At 38.9% G+C, this 17,842-nt stretch overlaps 1 protein-coding gene across 1 annotated transcript in view; it reads right to left on the reverse strand.

The window, feature by feature from the left end:
• man1a1 (mannosidase, alpha, class 1A, member 1) overlaps positions 1 to 17,842 on the reverse strand; it is a 458,739-nt gene that overhangs the window by 59,559 nt on the left and 381,338 nt on the right. Inside the window, exon 8 of the mRNA XM_039747655.1 lies at positions 7,431 to 7,546. Within this exon, the coding sequence (XP_039603589.1) occupies positions 7,431 to 7,546 (116 nt within the window). The remainder of the gene's footprint in view (positions 1 to 7,430; positions 7,547 to 17,842) is intronic.

Below are 17,842 nucleotides of genomic sequence, written 5' to 3' on the forward strand. Positions count from 1 at the left end.
AAAGGTAAATCGTGTCATAAAATGATTTCTTCAAAACGTCACATATATTTGTCCCTTTCTTTTTTTAAAATGTGTGTTGATCACCGCCAGCATGTTGTACCACACAGCATCTGGCCACCTGCATATTCTTGCGTGCACTGAGTAAGCGCACTGAATAAGAGACAAATATACAGTCTGATTGAGAGAATCAGACTGAAAAAAAGCAAACATTTAGAAATGCCATACTTTTACAGCTGATCTGTCAATGTTCGTTTTCAAATAATATTGCATTAGTGCAACAATGTTTTCTGATTGCTACTATTCAGGTCATAAAATGATTTCTTCAAAATGTCACATGCATTTGTCTCCTTCTTTTTATTCCGCTGCTGCGCTGACATTGTGCACCAGAAGGCGTGAGCTTATTCAGTGTGGCAGGAGCACGCAGGTGGCCGGTTGCTTGTACTATCACAAGCTTTTTTTCAAATGTGCGTTGATCACAGCCAGCATGTTGTATGTAGCACACAGCAACTGCCCACCTGCATGTTCTTGCGTGCACTGAATAAGCTCCTGATCTGACTCTAAGTAATAGCGCCAGCATAAATTAAAACCCGATCTGACGCGGTTCGTTTTCAAATAATATTGCATTTGTGCGATGATGTTTTCACATATATTGTCTCTTTCTTTCAGGTGTGTAATAGAAACCACAGCACAGAGTGAAGTGTGTACAACGCTTCTTACAGGAAAAGGCGATGGAAAAAGAAAAGATGATGCAGCATCAACAAGCTTCAGTTCTTCATTTACCTTTAGTTACCTTTATTTATTTACTCACTTCCTACAGTGTAAAGGCACATGTAAAATGCAGAGCTTCCCATATACATATACAAAGTACAGCGATGGCAAAAGTGCGATGTGCATTCTTGCTCCGACGCTAGATCTGCAGTGTATCACAATACATTCTCTTACCAATGGTAGCAAAATGAAGTGTATGCATGCACTTTTTGTGGCATTACACATGTATTTTTTGAGCATGTCCGTGCCAAATAAATAACATTCGCACTATAGTGCATCTCCAAATAAATAACATTCGAGCTATAGCGCATCTTTATGTGATCCAATTTTTCACATAAAGGCGCTCTATAGCTCGAATGTTATTTATTTGGATCACATAAAGACACGCTATAGCTCGAATGTTATTTATTTGGCATGGACATTCTCAAAAAATACACGTGTAATGCCACAAAAAGTGCATGCAGACACTTCACTCGCTAGCATTGGTAAGAGAATGTATCGTGATACACTGCAGAGCTATAGCGCGTCTTTATGTGCAAACAGCAGTGTCAGATATGGGGCTTAGGGAAGGATCCTGAACGCGACTGACAGAATGAAAAGTGAATAAAAAAACACAAAGCTAACCTTTACAAGTATCATAAATTACACCGGCTGTTACAGACTGAAATCAAATGTATGTTTTTATTCTAAAATAGTAAGAATAAGATCAGTTCACTTCTCAAAACGGAGTCATGAGGGATCGAACTCATGACCTTTAGATTCCCAGTCGGCAACTGATACCATTACGCCACCGTGCCAGTTGTAGAGAACATGCGTCAGAATGGCCTGATAAGGCGGCTTTTTTTTTTCTGCAGTTACACTTTAGAATAAAAGCGCATTTGTTCTGTTATATTTGTACCTTTTGTGAAAGTGTTTCTTTGATATCTTGACTTCATGCTTCATACATTATATAATTTATGTCTACATTTTGTCATTTACTACTAAAATATGAAAAATGATTCTGTTTTATAAATGTGTTTACACAGATTACTGTAGAAACGAAACACACATGAAATGCGTATGTTCCAAATAAGGATCTATTATTTCCACTCTAAAACAGAAAATCAATCAAGGCATGAGCTGGGAGAAGTTTGTGCACGTTCTAAGTCGGTGGGGGGATGGAATAGCCGGCTGCTTGCAGCCTGATTTTATCAGCGCATTTAGATGACAAAAGACGCTGGTGGAGAGCTGTGAATGATTTTAAGAAGTGATTTAAGGTGGGACGGATCTACAAAGTTTTTCGTAGGCTTGTGGTAATTCTAGTGTAAAGCAAGGTCACTATAGAACTTAACTTTAAATACACATAGAGCTGCCATTTTGCATTTTTCCCTCTAACATCGGACTCATTGGGAGTATAATTATATATTACATTAGTGTGTAATACACAGCCTTAGGAATAATACTGCATTTTCCAGCATGGAGGATGGAGAAAAGGGCACAGCATGATCTAAGGAACTCCACCAAGACGATTTTCACAGAGTAAACAGGTGGGCATATATTTTTGGGAATCCCTCCTTAAAAGGGATGGCTTCTCGAATGAGTGAGAGGCACTTTTTCTTTTTTTTTTTTTAAACCAGTACAGTTTTAGTACTGTTGGTAATAAGCTTTTCTTTTTTATACATACCATAAAGCCCCTTTAGTAAATTTACAGCTGAACAGTCATGTTCTTCGAGCGTACTTGGTGTATGTCAAACCAGCACTTATACCAGTTGTGTAGCCCAAATGAATTCAAGATGTACATGAAACAAAATGATTTAAAACCACTCATCTAAAGCATTGACTGGTGCATTTTTTATTTGCAATTCAGTTACATTCTTGAAACTTAAATATATTGTACCCTTAGAACGATAAGCAACCAATGATAAGCAAAGTAATTTTCTAAGAGTGGATCTCAGTAAGAGAGGTCTTTACTCAGAAAAGGCCATTATCTAAAGTGGCAACATCCTCTGCTGGAAGAACTAATGGTAATGAGAAACATGTAGCAGAAATTTAATCAGTGCAAATGTTTTTTCCCTTTCAGGAACAATGCATCATTGCATGCTTTTCTTTTAAGACACAATGGTGAAAAATTGCTCTAGGCAAGTGTAATTATCCTCAAGCAAAGTTAGCAGATTTTGAAAAGTAACATGGACAGTCCATCTGATTACTTTTAATTCAGCCATCTCAATCACACCTTGATAGTTTAATCTTTACTGCTACTGACATTACAAGCTTAGACCTTTTTTATTCAAGGCAGAAGTAAATAACATCTACTCTTAACAAACCAATATTTTGCCAATTACTGGAAGTTGTGGACAAAAAAAATGTTGTGCTCAGGGATGCTGTTGGCAACATATTATCTTTTCTAAATGTAATTAGTTTTATAGATGGACTAGTGAAAGCAGCACTGTATGGTAAACTCATTTTTGGGATAGCCACTAAGTTTCCACATGTGTTTGTCAAAAGAGACTAGTTATCCCAAACGTATGAATAACATGGCTCATAAGAATCATATAGAAAAAGAAAAACTGGATTGGGATTCAATCTGACTGGATATTCCATCCGATAGGCTTTGCTTTTATTTGAAGCAAAAACACATTGCTTTAGGCAAGACATGGGTAGGCTAATTGATTAATAGTAGTTCCATTTTACACACATGGGATGCATGCTCTCTGAGAATGTATTCTTTTACCCTTCCTCAGCAACCATGTCAGAGATATTAAGATAAGGAAACATGGTGCTAAATATAAAGGGTATATTTAACTTGCTAAGAAGTGTGGCTTTCTACTCTATTTACAAACAGGTGACGGAAGCAAACAGAATATTACATTTTTTTTACAATTAGTCAGTGGCTTTCGCAGCAACTGCAAGTTCATCTTCAGAGGAGCGAAAGGCATTTTCTTAGGCACGGTCAGCAGGGGATGTCTTTTGTCTAGGCAAACATGGGTGAGAGTCAAATTCCAAAAGGCTGTGCTAAACATTTTATACTTTTATAAAAGTCCTTTCATATCAAAATAATCAATTGCATAAGAACACCTTTTATACTGTTACTGTACATTCATTTTCAACTAATTTCCATTAACCTTAGAAATACAATTCTTTGCTAACCGTTACTACACGTTACATAACTTCCATCAAACTACATTAACCCTTCTGCTCTCAGCAAACAACTCGGCAATTTACCTTAACTTTCATTAAAGATTAATATGGTCATTACTGCCACATGTACAAAGTATAGTGAAATTGTTACTTGCATGTGCTAATTGACATGCAACGTGTCTAACCTTTGTCACCATGCTTAGATGAATATACCTACCCTACCTTGAGTCTTACTTTGATTAAATAACTAGAGCATCTTACCTCAAACTTGTCTTCCCTGCCTAAAATGTCTCAGAACACATTTGTCATAACCCTACAGCATACCATTAAAATACTGAAGCTAAAACAATGTAATTCATGTGCTGAGTTTGTCCTTAAGGGAATACTTATTTTTAAGCAGATTAAACTATTAGCATTGGCTTTGTAAATCACAGTCTCCTATTTTTGATGAGAGAGGATCATGGCTCCGTGCATTTTTAAAGTTAAATAAATAATACGAGGTATGCAAGCTCCAGGTGGTCACAGGTGCATGTGGAAATGTGCACAAGCTGCTCTGGGGTTGATTGGGCTGCTTGGCTGATTATGCATTCACATACAGATTTGAGTGGGTCATTCAAGTGGTTTCTGCATGCCTCACAGGTGATGTTTATAGCACCTGCACCTACAGGCAGCTTAAAAAAAAAAGACCCTGCAAAGGGAAATAGGGAGAAGCAGAACAGGAAAAGAATTATGCGTGAGAAAGCAGTATCAGATGTCTGAGCTGGTTTGAGAAGGCAGGTGGTCTGTGATAGTGGATAGTGAGAGAAACAGCATTCCCAAAATTTCTCCTGCTGATTACGTTTGGAGTAGTGGAGGACAATGGTGGTGTCCTCCTAGGGATCCCAAAGACACTGAGTGGTGTGTAGTGGAAGACAGAGGGCCCAGCCAGCTAACAGTGTTCTGACAGATGCTGAATGAGGCAGTCGGCACAAGAGAAAGATGTGGGAACCACAGCTGCTGATGTCTCTGCCAGCTGAGAAGACTGTGTGGTGAACTGGGAGACAATGAATGGAATATGTGCTAGGCTCAAAGAGAGACAGAGAGAGTGAGACAGCAAAAAGTATCTGATTACTGTATGGTTTTGTTCTGGGTTTAGTCATGAATTAATTATGAATTGATGTTTAGCTCATGGACAGGCACTGGTTTTTTGGATTATTTATTTGTTTATTTAGCAGAAGCAGGAACACTGCACTATAATGCACATGATGTTGACTTCTTTTTGCTTTCCAAATAAAAACACTAATGTACTTTACACCTACCTTTTGACTGTGCGAGTTCTCATTTGCCCAGCTCATCCTTGGTTATGTTTTTGACAGCTCTGGGTTCAAGCTGCCAAAGGATATGGAGCCAACCGAGACCATTACATTACCTTATAGAATAAATAAAATGATGGGCATGTGTGTGACGGTCTGAGACAACTATACTTCAGCAGTGGAAACTGGCTTAGGATGGGTGAAAACTAACTTCATTAATGGAAAATGAGCCAGAGCTTAGATGTGTATGTATAGCTAGGTTATGCACTTCTTTATTAAAAAAGCCTCTCTCTTGCTCTTCAGTAACCCCAAAGGAGAGGACGTAGGTAGCAGTGAGAAGATTCCTTATATGAATGCAATACAGTTGATGTTTGTTACCGGTGGATGAGAGAATCGGGGATTGAGTTGTTTACGTGAGTGACAATGAGTTTGGTCCTGAAAAATGTACTACTAGCTGTGCAGTAATACTGGGAAAGACTTGATTTTTCTTTGCTGTGGTGAAAATATAAATTATAGGGAATTAAATATTGTGTGATACTAACCAAGGTACTAAAAAAAGGAAATTCTCACAGTTCTCTTAGAATTACTCCACAATCTGATGCAAAAGAGTTCCTTCAGAAACAACCTTGGAACTTCCAAGAAATGTTTCCTAACACTGAGAATACATAAAAGATATCACTAACAGTGGCAGTGGCCTTGGAAAAAACCCTTTTTAAACTAATAATTATTAAGAAATACATGTGAATAGCAATGTCCCAAAAAACTATGTGGACTCATTATATGTCAATTAGGAAGAATACTGAACAAAAATGGACTATCGAGACAGCCTAAAAAATGCAGCAGTCTCTTCATACTTAAGTAATATAATTCTAATGCATTTACAACTCTAGTTTTGTGTTTTCTGTTGCTGAATTCATAGTGACTTTTATATATGTTTGTTTTTGTTGTTTATTTTTAAAAGTGAAATAGTGGTTGCTTAGTCTATGGGCTTAATGTTATTTGTTACATAACACAGTAACATAATTGTCACTGCAAAGGGTAACTGATGGTGGATCTTGCAATTGTCTTTTACCCTGTTATCCTTCTTGAATTTGAGAAGGCTCAGAGAATAAATTCATGCTGAATATATATCTCTTACTAAGTTTTCACAAAATTGTATATATTTAATTTGCCTCTAGTGTGTATTACTCGTACTAGCCTGTAGTAATTAGCACAATCACCTTTTTATATAAAAATATTTACTTGGATGTTCTACTTCTGGGGTGAGAAATTGTTGATTGACCAAGAAGCGCAGCATATTAAAACAAAGGGTACGAATGCACACAGGGGAAGCCGTTAAAACAGCAGGTACTCTAAAAACACAGATGCTTACTTTTAAAATACATTGTCACAGACTCATTTACCAAGAAAGACAATTTGCCATCATAATCAAGTCACTGAGTCTACTAGGAACTTTGCTTTGGTGCAAGCAGCAGCAGATATAGAGGGTTCTGCTTCTGTGGAGAGTGGTAATAGCCTCTTTTGTGTTTTCTTACAAAACAGAGATGGCCCAGTAGTTTTTCTAAAAGACGAGGAAATTTTGAATGCTACCAGAAGGACAATGACATAGAACAGTGTTAAAGGACTGGCTATAATTTCCACAGCACATTGTTTAAGTACATTGCCAGTCAGTTTTTTGAGTGATTGCTTTCCCCACAGATGCCCAGTTTTATATCTATTGACAAACATGACAGGGAATGAGAGAAGGTGCAGTACCATGGGATTTGCATTAATGCAGATGGGTTTATTAATCAATTACTATAGACTCAGCACCTAGCAGATCTCAAGCTGCATATGTTGTGTGTTGTAAAGTGATGAACGTGGGAGTGCCGTAGCACTACAATATTTTCTCTGTGTATGAAAGGGAAGATACTGGATTACATATGGCTTGTACTGTATGTGTTACTGGCACCGATCCTGCAAACTAATGGGGTATGGAACAATTTTGCCTAGAGGAGCAGAAGAGCTTGTATTGTTGCAGACCATAACCACACTACACTCTAGCCTTTATTTATGATCTCTACACTACCCACTGACTTCATATTTGGTAATAAACCCATAATAGCTCCCTTGCCTCGATGCCCAACAGTTAGTCAATTGGAGCAGCCATTAAACAGAAGTCACTACAAAATATGACCCCATATAGGTATCACATTCATTTATGTTACTTATTATTAATGTGTTTATGGAAAAATACTTGGTCATTGTATTTACCTGAATGGAATCATAATACATTTTTTTGCCTTCTTCGTCTTTCTTGTCTGACATTAGCCATGCCTTAAGCAAATATTCATAAAAACTGTCTCCTAGGCCTCCAACGGATACATGATCTGTAACACAATGAAAATTTAACAGGTTAGTAATTTTGCAATTACTAATTTAGTTAGGAAAATGCAGTTTCTTAGGGTAGCTAGCTTACTGGACCTTTGGAAGTAATAGGCCTAGTTATGAGTCCCCAGTTTGAAGACTACTTGCATACTGATAGTGGACATAAGCATATTGAGAAGGGTAAAGATGATAAACTTATTGATTAAAAAATAATTTGGATTACAATAAAATGACAAACATATCAGACAACAACAATCCTCAAAACACTGTGTAGAACAGATACACAAAGACACTGTAAAATCCATTAGTCAATAAGAAAAAAAATCTTAACCACAGTTTGGGCAAAACTCAAAAACATTAAGTGGTCAGAAACCTTGCTTGTCAAGTAGTTGCAAGATGTGACTCTCCCATTTACAGTCTGTGCAAGAGTTTTAGGTGTATTACAGTCATAAAAATATTTCTCTTAGATGACTATGTCTTCTGGATTAGAGTGCCAATAGGAAATAGCATATTTTAGAGTTCCAAACATTATTTTTTCAAAAAGTGAAGTGTTAAAAAAAGGATATTTGAAAATCCTTAAGAGAATGAAACTAACACAGTAATAGGCCACTTTCCAGCTAGAAAATGTGAGAATGTTGTAGGCATACTGTATATGCAGTGCCTGATTAAGCAAATATAACAAAAAGGTGCTAATAATCAATGACATAATGTGCAGGTTGAACCCAAGTGATTAACTGAAACAGTTTTTGAATATGGAACTAGTTATGGTTGCCTAAAAGTCTGGTTAACCAATCTGCCAAGTGGCTCTATGCCTAATTAATTTAGTGTATATTTCTGCTAGTTTATTCTATAATTATTTTTTTCTCCAAGAGAAAAAGATGATTCAGTTTTCTGACAGTGACAGACTTGTTTGTAAACAGCTTGGTGTCCATGGACAGACTGTTAATAAGTGACATTACATTAAAGTGCTGATGTGTCTATGGAAAATCATATATAAAAAAAAAAAAAGGTTTGGAGAAACGGTGCACCCAAAACTGCATTTTGCACCATGGCAGCACACCTACATATACTGCACTGTCAATCAAAGTTTTTATTTTTTTTTTTAAAACAATTACATTGCACCCCCATATTCACCAGACCTTTCTCCCTGTCACTTTGTTTTGTTCTCAAAATTAAAACGGAAGGAAGAAATTGCTGTAAGTTTTTTTTTTTTTTAATTCTGGGTATGCTCACTTTCGAAAAGCAGAAGAGATTAAAAGGACAAAAGTGTATATAAATTAAAAAAAAAAAAATCAAAGAAAGACATCAATTACACTTTTCATCCTTGTGTGTATTAAATTTGAACATGATTAAGCACGTTTTTAAAAGTGGACTGGAATCTAACATGTATACTCACATCTGTGTATATTTTTGACTTTAAAAGATTTTTTGTAATACTCAGTAAGCAGCCTGATTAAATGGAAATTACTGTAACAGCTGAAGCAGCACAGACAGACAACAAGAGAATCTCAAAACTAGTCAATGTCTCCATCTGCTCTAAACGCTGGTCAGACTGCAAAGTCTGTAGACTTCAACATGGCAGTAAAAACATGGTTGGAAAAGAAAAAGATTAAAGTTTAGCCTGCAGTTAATTCTGAAAATACTAAAATGAATAAGTGAACTGCTAAATTAACTGTTAAATGATAAAGACTTAAATACATTAAAACAAACAAGAATGTTATATCATAAAAAGATATTGTATAACCAAGCCTTCATAGTATATAAATAAAACTGAAAATATAAATGCACCCTTTGATGGAACAGTATCCATCATGGGCAATATTTCCATTCTGCTTGCAATGATAATGATGGAGCTTTAGCTCCAATGAAACTGATCTGTAAAAGCAAGAAAATGAAGGAACAGTACATGTATGCATGTAATCGTTTTCCAGACCAACACACTGTGGTCAGTGAAATAATATCAAATCTAGTGTTTGATATACAGTACAAATGAAAAAAAAAGACACAGAAAAGAAGAAATTCCCTTAGACATCTCAAGTTAAAAATCCACAGCACTAAAATGCCTTGCATTTTGATGCATCAATCCATTTTTTAATCATTTAAGTTTTTCTCTGACGTGTTAATGTACCACAGTCAGGAGTGCTAATTGCTCAATGTACAATTCTCAGTAATTTCAATGAACAGTAAATGCAACTTTTTGATGAGTCTTTCTTCTGACTGATTATAGTAAGATGAAAAAGAGCTGAGTCGTTTTCACATACTCATATTTTTCTGTAGTTGTACATTCACTCGCTGACAGAGTTGAATTTTTGCAAGCTGTGTAACATTTTACATAAATTTTTCTTCATGTGTTCAAATTAGGAACATGTTCCTAATTTATTAATATCAAAAACATAATTCTCTTAAGCACCCAGGTCTAAAAAACTGTAAAGCTACAATGAGGTGAAAGCATTTGCCTGAAGCATATTTGGAAGTACAGGGAGCAATATTTTCTCACTTAAAAGCCAAAAACTTCTCCCAAAGCTCAAAACGATGCAATGTAGTACTGAGGCTAAATATTTAATTTATGCCATTTTACGGAAGGCTACACATTAAGGAAACCATACACATACAACAGTAAACAGTTTAAAACTTCAGATAATTGTGACTAATCAAAAACACCTGACATATCATTTAGAGGATCTACCACTTCATAAGTGCTGCTTGTGAAGCTCCTCAAAGTAACTAGTGACATTATAAGAAGTGAAATTACTTATATAAAGAAACCACCTGTACAGCAGAAAATGGAATGTTTGAATATATGCGTATTTAACTAGTAGTAAAATAACAATTACTGAAAAAGTGCACTGTACTGCATTTGCACATGTGCACCACTGCTAAATTTACACATTTTGGCTGATAATTTTAGTCCTGGAATTACAAGATCTACCATTTTCAGTAGCTTCATCTATGCCATAGCATCTAATTACACAAAGTATTAGTTACAGAAAAGCTGTACTTGCCACCAACACGTTGTTTGGCTAGCGGTTCTTTAAGTATAATTATGCTGCTTCGAAAAACACTGTGTTTAGTTTTAGAAGGAAGGAACCACAGATGGTTTTATGGATTGCTCAAGCTGGCAAAATGCATGAAAGTGACAATATCAACAATTTTACCTTAGCTTTGGACAGTAATTTAATTACTGCAATTCCTAACCCTTGAGGAAACCTGTTGCTTCCTTAAAAAAGATGTTTATGTGACTTAAAAGCTTTTTGCAATAATTTAAAAGCACAAGTTTTAACAAAACATAAAACATGTAAAGAAAATAAAATGGAAAGTTATTGAAATATCTACTTGTGGATCGGAAGTCACTGTCACTCTGCATTAATTTACGAGTAAACATATCAGAATCAAAAACTATATGTGACCTATGATGGAGGAGGTGCTGGGGACAGGTTAAAACTAATCACGCAACACACTGGCATTAAAAGAAAAATTGCAATGGAGTAAGTTAATCATCTAAGGTCATCAAGTAGAAAAAGAAGAAGAAAAAACTTACACCAAAAAGACAAATGCACTATATACAAAATATACAAAAAAATGAAACAATGTGCTATATTACAAATGAATTTTTAGAATATAAATTCACCCATAGTTGATGTTACACTTAAGAAAAGGGCTGTGCTCCAGTTTGCACTTTCTTAAAAATTTAATACACATATACACTTATCTAATTTTTGTTTCTACTTTCTGTTCTATTTGATGTTGTCAATTAATTTTTAATAATCATTATCTTACATGAAATTACAAAGTTCTTAACACTAAGATGGATTATGACTTATAAATAGTATATACTTAGTATACAAACTAAAAAATATCTGGCACCCTCTGCAGGGTTTGTTCCTGCCTTGTGCCCTATACTAGCTGGGATAGGCTCTGGCTACTAAAATTACCATGGTTTGGATTAAGCAGGTTAGAAAATGACAACTTGTATAATTAGTGTGCAAAAGCAAATTTATCAGGTTTATCAGACTACAGCAAACACAAACAACGAGAATTTGCAGTGTCATTTACTATGTTATAAAAGAGGTTATGTTTCACAGCTTGAAAATCAATATGTTCTTCAAGTGAAGGAAGATAATTACTTTACATACACATAAAAGTATTTGCAGGTTATAAAAATTTTCTTATTTAATAATTTCAAAAATTATAAAAGAAATAATGAAAGAAAAGCAACTTTTAAACGAAAACAAACATTTTGGGATGTTTTTGACCAATAAAAACTACAGGCATTGTATGGTAAGCAAAGCTAGGCACATATAAATACATTAACCAATAATTAACCAAATTTATATATTTATTTTGCAAAAGTGAGTCAGTTTTGGCACATACTGTACTTCCAGGGACAAATACCAACAATAGATTACAACAACAATAGAATATATCATTTATGGAAAAACTGAGGATTAACATTAGATATACACTGTATAAACGAAAGACCTGTGTGTGTATGCAATAGTCTGCTCTGCTCGTGCTCAACCACAGCCACTAGATGGCGCATGCATGCTCTTTTAAATTTTTTGCCGCTTTCATGTACCTCACTTCTCACTATGAAAGACCTGCGTGCAGCAAATGCCACTGCGCAAGAACGATTTCATGCTAATGATACAGATGAAGAGTCATAACATTGAAAGTAAACAAATGGCACAGTTCAACAATGTGCAAGTGAAAGACCTCAGCAACAAACTTCAAGGCTTGAAGTTTTTACTAAATACATTGTCTATCCGGATGTATAATCTTGAGACAAAGATTAGTAGGACTGATAAACCTGCGATATGGCTAAGATATGGTATTGCCAATCTCTTATTACAAAAGCCAATGGGGCACCAAGCACAGGTGGGTCCACTTCCTCTGTACTCTGCAATTATTAAGAGTTAGCCGACACTTCTCCAAGTTCATGAGTATAGTAAAACTTCTAGGGAGTCTTTGTGTTGTATTTTGTGCCGAAGCCCACATCCAGCTTGTACAGCATAAAACAGGAAGGGTTTATTATCTTCTAGTACAGACTGAAATCCCAGAGAACATCAGCTTTGTCCCCAGGACTATACAAGAAGCTGCAAAAACAACACTACATTCACTGTGTTGCACCAAGGCACAGATATCTGTGTAACTTTTGTAAGCATGAACAAGAAGTGTTTATTAATGTTCCACAAACACATTTAAGAATTTCTTGAAACGTGGCCTTCTGTGAGGTCTACACCTAAAGGCATGTAATGGTGCTTAATGTTTGATTTGTTTTAGAGCTTTCTTGCCAAATTTTATTGTAAATAGTTTCTTTGAATCTACTTTGTGTGCATTTCTTCAATAGATATATATTTATATTTGCTGTGTTGTCACTGGTAGTGATTAGTTAATCACTGTAAAAGCAATCTTGCTATGTGTTCATCAGCTCTCTTGTAAATTGCTTAATTTATTTTTTGAGAAATATTAATCTTTCTCTTATGGATTGTGGATTGCAGCAGTACAGTGAAGGGGCTTGGATTAGATTTCAACAGGTGGTGATTTTGACCACATTTAAAATGGCTCAGAATGATGTTTTTATTCAATGGTTTAGTTTAGAACTTTTACTTAATACAATACTCAGAACTACTATATACACAGAGTAATATTTGTTGAATTCACCACAAATTCAGAACATAAATTTTATTGTTTGCACTTTTATCTAAAATTGTCTCCAGGTGAAAGTCGAGGACCACATATTTTAACAATAGCTATTACTTTGTCACTGTGATTTATTTTGTACAGATTCAACATTATTAACATTACAATATTAACTTTCTAACTTTTTTAATGCGTCATGCACCTACCACTATAAAAACATCTGTGATTTTGTATTTTTAATGTTTTACTAGCCAAAACTTATTTGAACAGTTGATGCATTGTGAATCTTTAATAAATATGAAATTCTTCTAACAGAATAAGCCATTCACATTAACATTAGCTGAAACAAATACCACTTTATGAAAATGAAAATTTCTATAAATAATAAACTAACATTATTCTATTTCATTTATTCCTCTTTTTTGTCTACCACTAGAATTCAGTTAATGATATGAAAAGGAAATTTGCAAGTTATAAAGTATGCTGTTCAGTTTTCTGTTCGTGTTTCCTTTAATTAGAAAATTTAGTAGCTGGCTCCCACTGCAAAATTTTCTGCCACTGCTGCTGGCACAAAAAAATTAAAAACCAAGAATGTTTCTAAATTCATGTAGTGAAATTTTATATCAAATATTATATACTTTTCAATAAGGACTGTCAACATTTTTTTTTTGCTTTATATTGGCTTGCAGGTATTTAAACTGCATTCTAGCTTGGTGGTCAAATAGAGAGACAAACTAAGCTATGCCATGGTATTCAGTTTCATTCAGGCAGTTCAAAACCTACAGCTGTACAATTATAAGTTGTAGGCAGTGACATTGCTTGCTTTAGCCCCCTCCTGATAATTTAGTCATACAATTATGTCAGATGGGAAAGCAGGGCTGAGGTGTGGTGGGGAATCCAGTCAAAGAGTGCTTGGGGGGTTTCCCCCATTGGTTTTGTTACAGTGTCAAAGAGCTTTTTCTTTATAGAGTCTCACACACAGAAAGACAGTTTTGGGTTTGAGGGTGTGTCTGCATTTTTCACTATGCTGTTTCACATATTTAAAGAGCGGATTTCTGCCATGGGTTTTCACACAGTCACAGAGCAGAGGGGTGTGAATGGTTCCCAAGTGTTCTTGCAGTCATCAGTCAGAAAGCAGAACAGGAGGATAATCAGGGGCTAAAGTATTTGGAAGCTCCCCTTCAACAACGCCAAAGGTCATAGGTGTCACATTTTATCTATGAATAATTTACAGCTATTCATTTTTAAAATAATAACATTGTAACTTTATTTTATTGGCCTTGTGGGAATATATTTTTTGTACATGATGTGTATTTGGGGGGAAAAAAGACAATGCGATTCATATCCAGGGTATCTTATTAAACTGGCAGCTTAGCTTACTTCCCCTTAGCTAGACAGATTGATATAACTTTATTTTGCCCCTAGGGGGGAATTTGGCTATTTACAGAAGTTCTTTAAATAAATAAATACAAATCAATATGATGTGCCATTAGCAGACACAATTTGTCCATACCATATGTGCACCAAAAACTGGTTTAATTAAAGTCACAGTTTAAAAAGTAAAAGTCGGGTTTGCAAACCTACTCACTTACAAAGAATGCCTATTGAATATTCAGCTGCAATTAGTTCTGTTACTTGTTTAATGTGCATCATCATGGCTAAAATTTTAAAATGCTTTGTGACAGATAAAATTATGGAATTCATGTAATAACATCCATCCATCCATCCTCTTCCGCTTATCCGAGGTCGGGTCGCGGGGGCAGCAGCTTAAGCAGAGGCCCAGACTTCCCTCTCCCGGCCACTTCTTCCAGCTCTTCGGGAGAATCCCAAAGGCGTTCCCAGGCCAGCCGGAGACATAGTCCCTCCAGCGTGTCCTGGGTCTTCCCGGGGCCTCCTCCGGTTGGGCGTGCCGGAACACCTCACCAGGGAGGCCCAGGAGGCATCCTGATCAGATGCCTGAGCCACCTCATCTGACTCCTCTCGATGCGGAGGAGCAGCGGCTCTACTCTGAGCCCCTCCCGGATGACTGAGCTTCTCACCCTATCTTTAAGGGAAAGCCCAGACACCCTGTGGAGGAAACTCATTTCAGCCGCTTGTATTCGCGATCTCGTTCTTTCGGTCACTACCCATAGCTCATGACCATAGGTGAGGGTAGGTGCGTAGATCGACTGGTAAATTGAGAGCTTTGCCTTACGGCTCAGCTCCTTCTTCACCACGACAGACCGATGCAGAGCCTGCATCACTGCGGATGCCGCACCGATCCGCCTGTCGATCTCACGCTCCATTCTTCCCTCACTCGTGAACAAGACCCGAGATACTTGAACTCCTCCACTTGGGGCAGGATCTCTCCCCAACCCTGAGAGGGCACTCCACCCTTTTCGGCTGAGGACCATGCTCTCGGATTTGGAGGTGCTGATTCTCATCCCAGCCGCTTCACACTCAGCTGCGAACCGATCCAGAGAGCTGAAGATCACGGCCTGATGAAGCAAACAGGACAACATCATCTGCAAAAGCAGTGACCCAATCCTGAGTCCACCAAACGGACCCCTTCAACACCCTGGCTGCGCTTAGAAATTCTGTCCATAAAAGTTATGAACAGAATCGGTGACAAAGGGCAGCCCTGGCGGAGTCCAACTCTCACTGGAAACGGGCTCGACTTACTGCCGCAATGCGGACCAAGCTCTGACACGGTTGTACAGAGACCGAACAGCTCTTATCAGGGGGTCCGGTACCCCATACTCCCGGAGCACCCCCCACAGGATTCCCGAGGGACACGGTCGAATGCCTTTTCCAAGTCCACAAAACACATGTAGACCGGTCGGGCAAACTCCCATGCACCCTCCAGGACTCTGCTAAGGGTGAAGAGCTGGTCCACTGTTCCCCGACCAGGACGAAAACCACACTGTTCCTCCTGAATCCGAGGTTCACTATCCGGCGGACCCTCCTCTCCAGAACCCCGAATAGACTTTTTCAGGGAGGCTGAGGAGTGTGATCCCTCTATAGTTGGAACACACCCTCCGGTCCCCCTTTTTAAAGAGGGGGACCACCACCCCGTCTGCCAATCCAGAGGCACTGTCCCGATGTCCATGCGATGTTGCAGAGACGTGTCAACCAAGACAGTCCTACAACATCCAGAGCCTTAAGGAACTCGGCGATCTCATCCACCCCGGGCCCTGCCACCAAGGAGTTTTTGACCACCTCGGTGACTTCAGTCCCAGAGATGGGAGAGCCCACCTCAGAGTCCCCAGGCTCTGCTTCCTCATTGGAAGGCATGTTAGTGGGATTGAGGAGGTCTTCGAAGTACTCCTCCCACCGACCCACAACGTCCCGAATTGAGGTCAGCAGCGCACCATCCCCACCATATACGGTGTTGACACTGCACTGCTTCCCCCTCCTGAGACGCCGGACGGTGGACCAGAATCTCCTCGAAGCCGTCCAAAAGTCGCTCTCCATGGCCTCTCAAACTCCTCCCATGCCCGAGTTTTGCCTCAGCAACAACCGAAGCCGCGTTCCGCTTGGCCTGCCGGTACCTATCAGCTGCCTCCAGAGACCCACAGGACAAAAAAGTCCTATAGGACTCCTTCTTCAGCTTGACGGCATCCCTCACGCGGTGTCCACCAACGGGTTCGGGATTGCCGCCCGACAGGCACCGACCACCTTGCGGCCACAGCTCCGTCAGCCGCCTCAACAATAGAGGCACGGAACATGGCCCATTCGACTCAATGTCCCCACCTCCCTCGGGGCGTGGTTGAAGTTCTGCGGAGGTGGGAGTTGAAGCTACTTCTGACAGGGGACTCTGCCAGCCGTTCCCAGCAGACCCTCACAACACGTTTTGGGCCTACCACCATCGAAGCCAACTCACCACCAGGTGGTGATCAGTTGACAGCTCCGCCCCTCTCTTCACCCGAGTGTCCAAGACATATGGCGCAAGTCCGACGACACGACCACAAAGTCGATCATCGACCTGAGGCCTAGGGTGTCCTGGTGCCAAGTGCACATATGAACACCCTTATGCTTGAACATGGTGTTCGTTATGGACAATCCATGACGAGCACAGAAGTCCAATAACAAAACACCGCTCGGGTTCAGATCGGGGGGGCCATTCCTCCCAATCACGCCCTTCCAGGTCTCACTGTCATTGCCCACGTGAGCATTGAAGTCTCCCAGCAAAACGAGGGAATCCCCAGAAGGTATGCCCTCTAGCAACCCTCTAGAGACTCCAAAAAGGGTGGATACTCCAAACTGCTGTTCGCGCATACGCACAAACAACAGTCAGGACCCTTCCCCACCCGGCGGAGGGAGGCCACCCTCTCGCCCACGGGGTAAACCCCAATGCACAGGCTCCAGTGGGGGCAATAAGTATGCCCACACCTGCTCGGCGCCTCTCACCGGGGCAACTCCAGAGTGGTAGAGAGTCCAGCCCCTCTCAAGGAGATTGGTTCCAGAGTCCAAGCTGTGCGTCGAGGTGAGTCCGACTATATCTAGCCGGAACCTCTCGACCTCGCGCACTAGCTCAGGCTCCTTCCCTTCAGAGAGGTGACATTCCACGTCCCAAGAGCCAGTTTCTGTAGCTGAGGATCAGACCGCCAAGGTCCCGCCTCGCCACCACCCAACTCACACTGCACCCAACCTCCTTGGCCCCTCCCATAGGTGGTGAG

The sequence above is a fragment of the Polypterus senegalus genome, chromosome 3, assembly GCF_016835505.1.
Source record: "Polypterus senegalus isolate Bchr_013 chromosome 3, ASM1683550v1, whole genome shotgun sequence".
Taxonomy (NCBI): Eukaryota; Metazoa; Chordata; class Cladistia; order Polypteriformes; family Polypteridae; genus Polypterus; species Polypterus senegalus.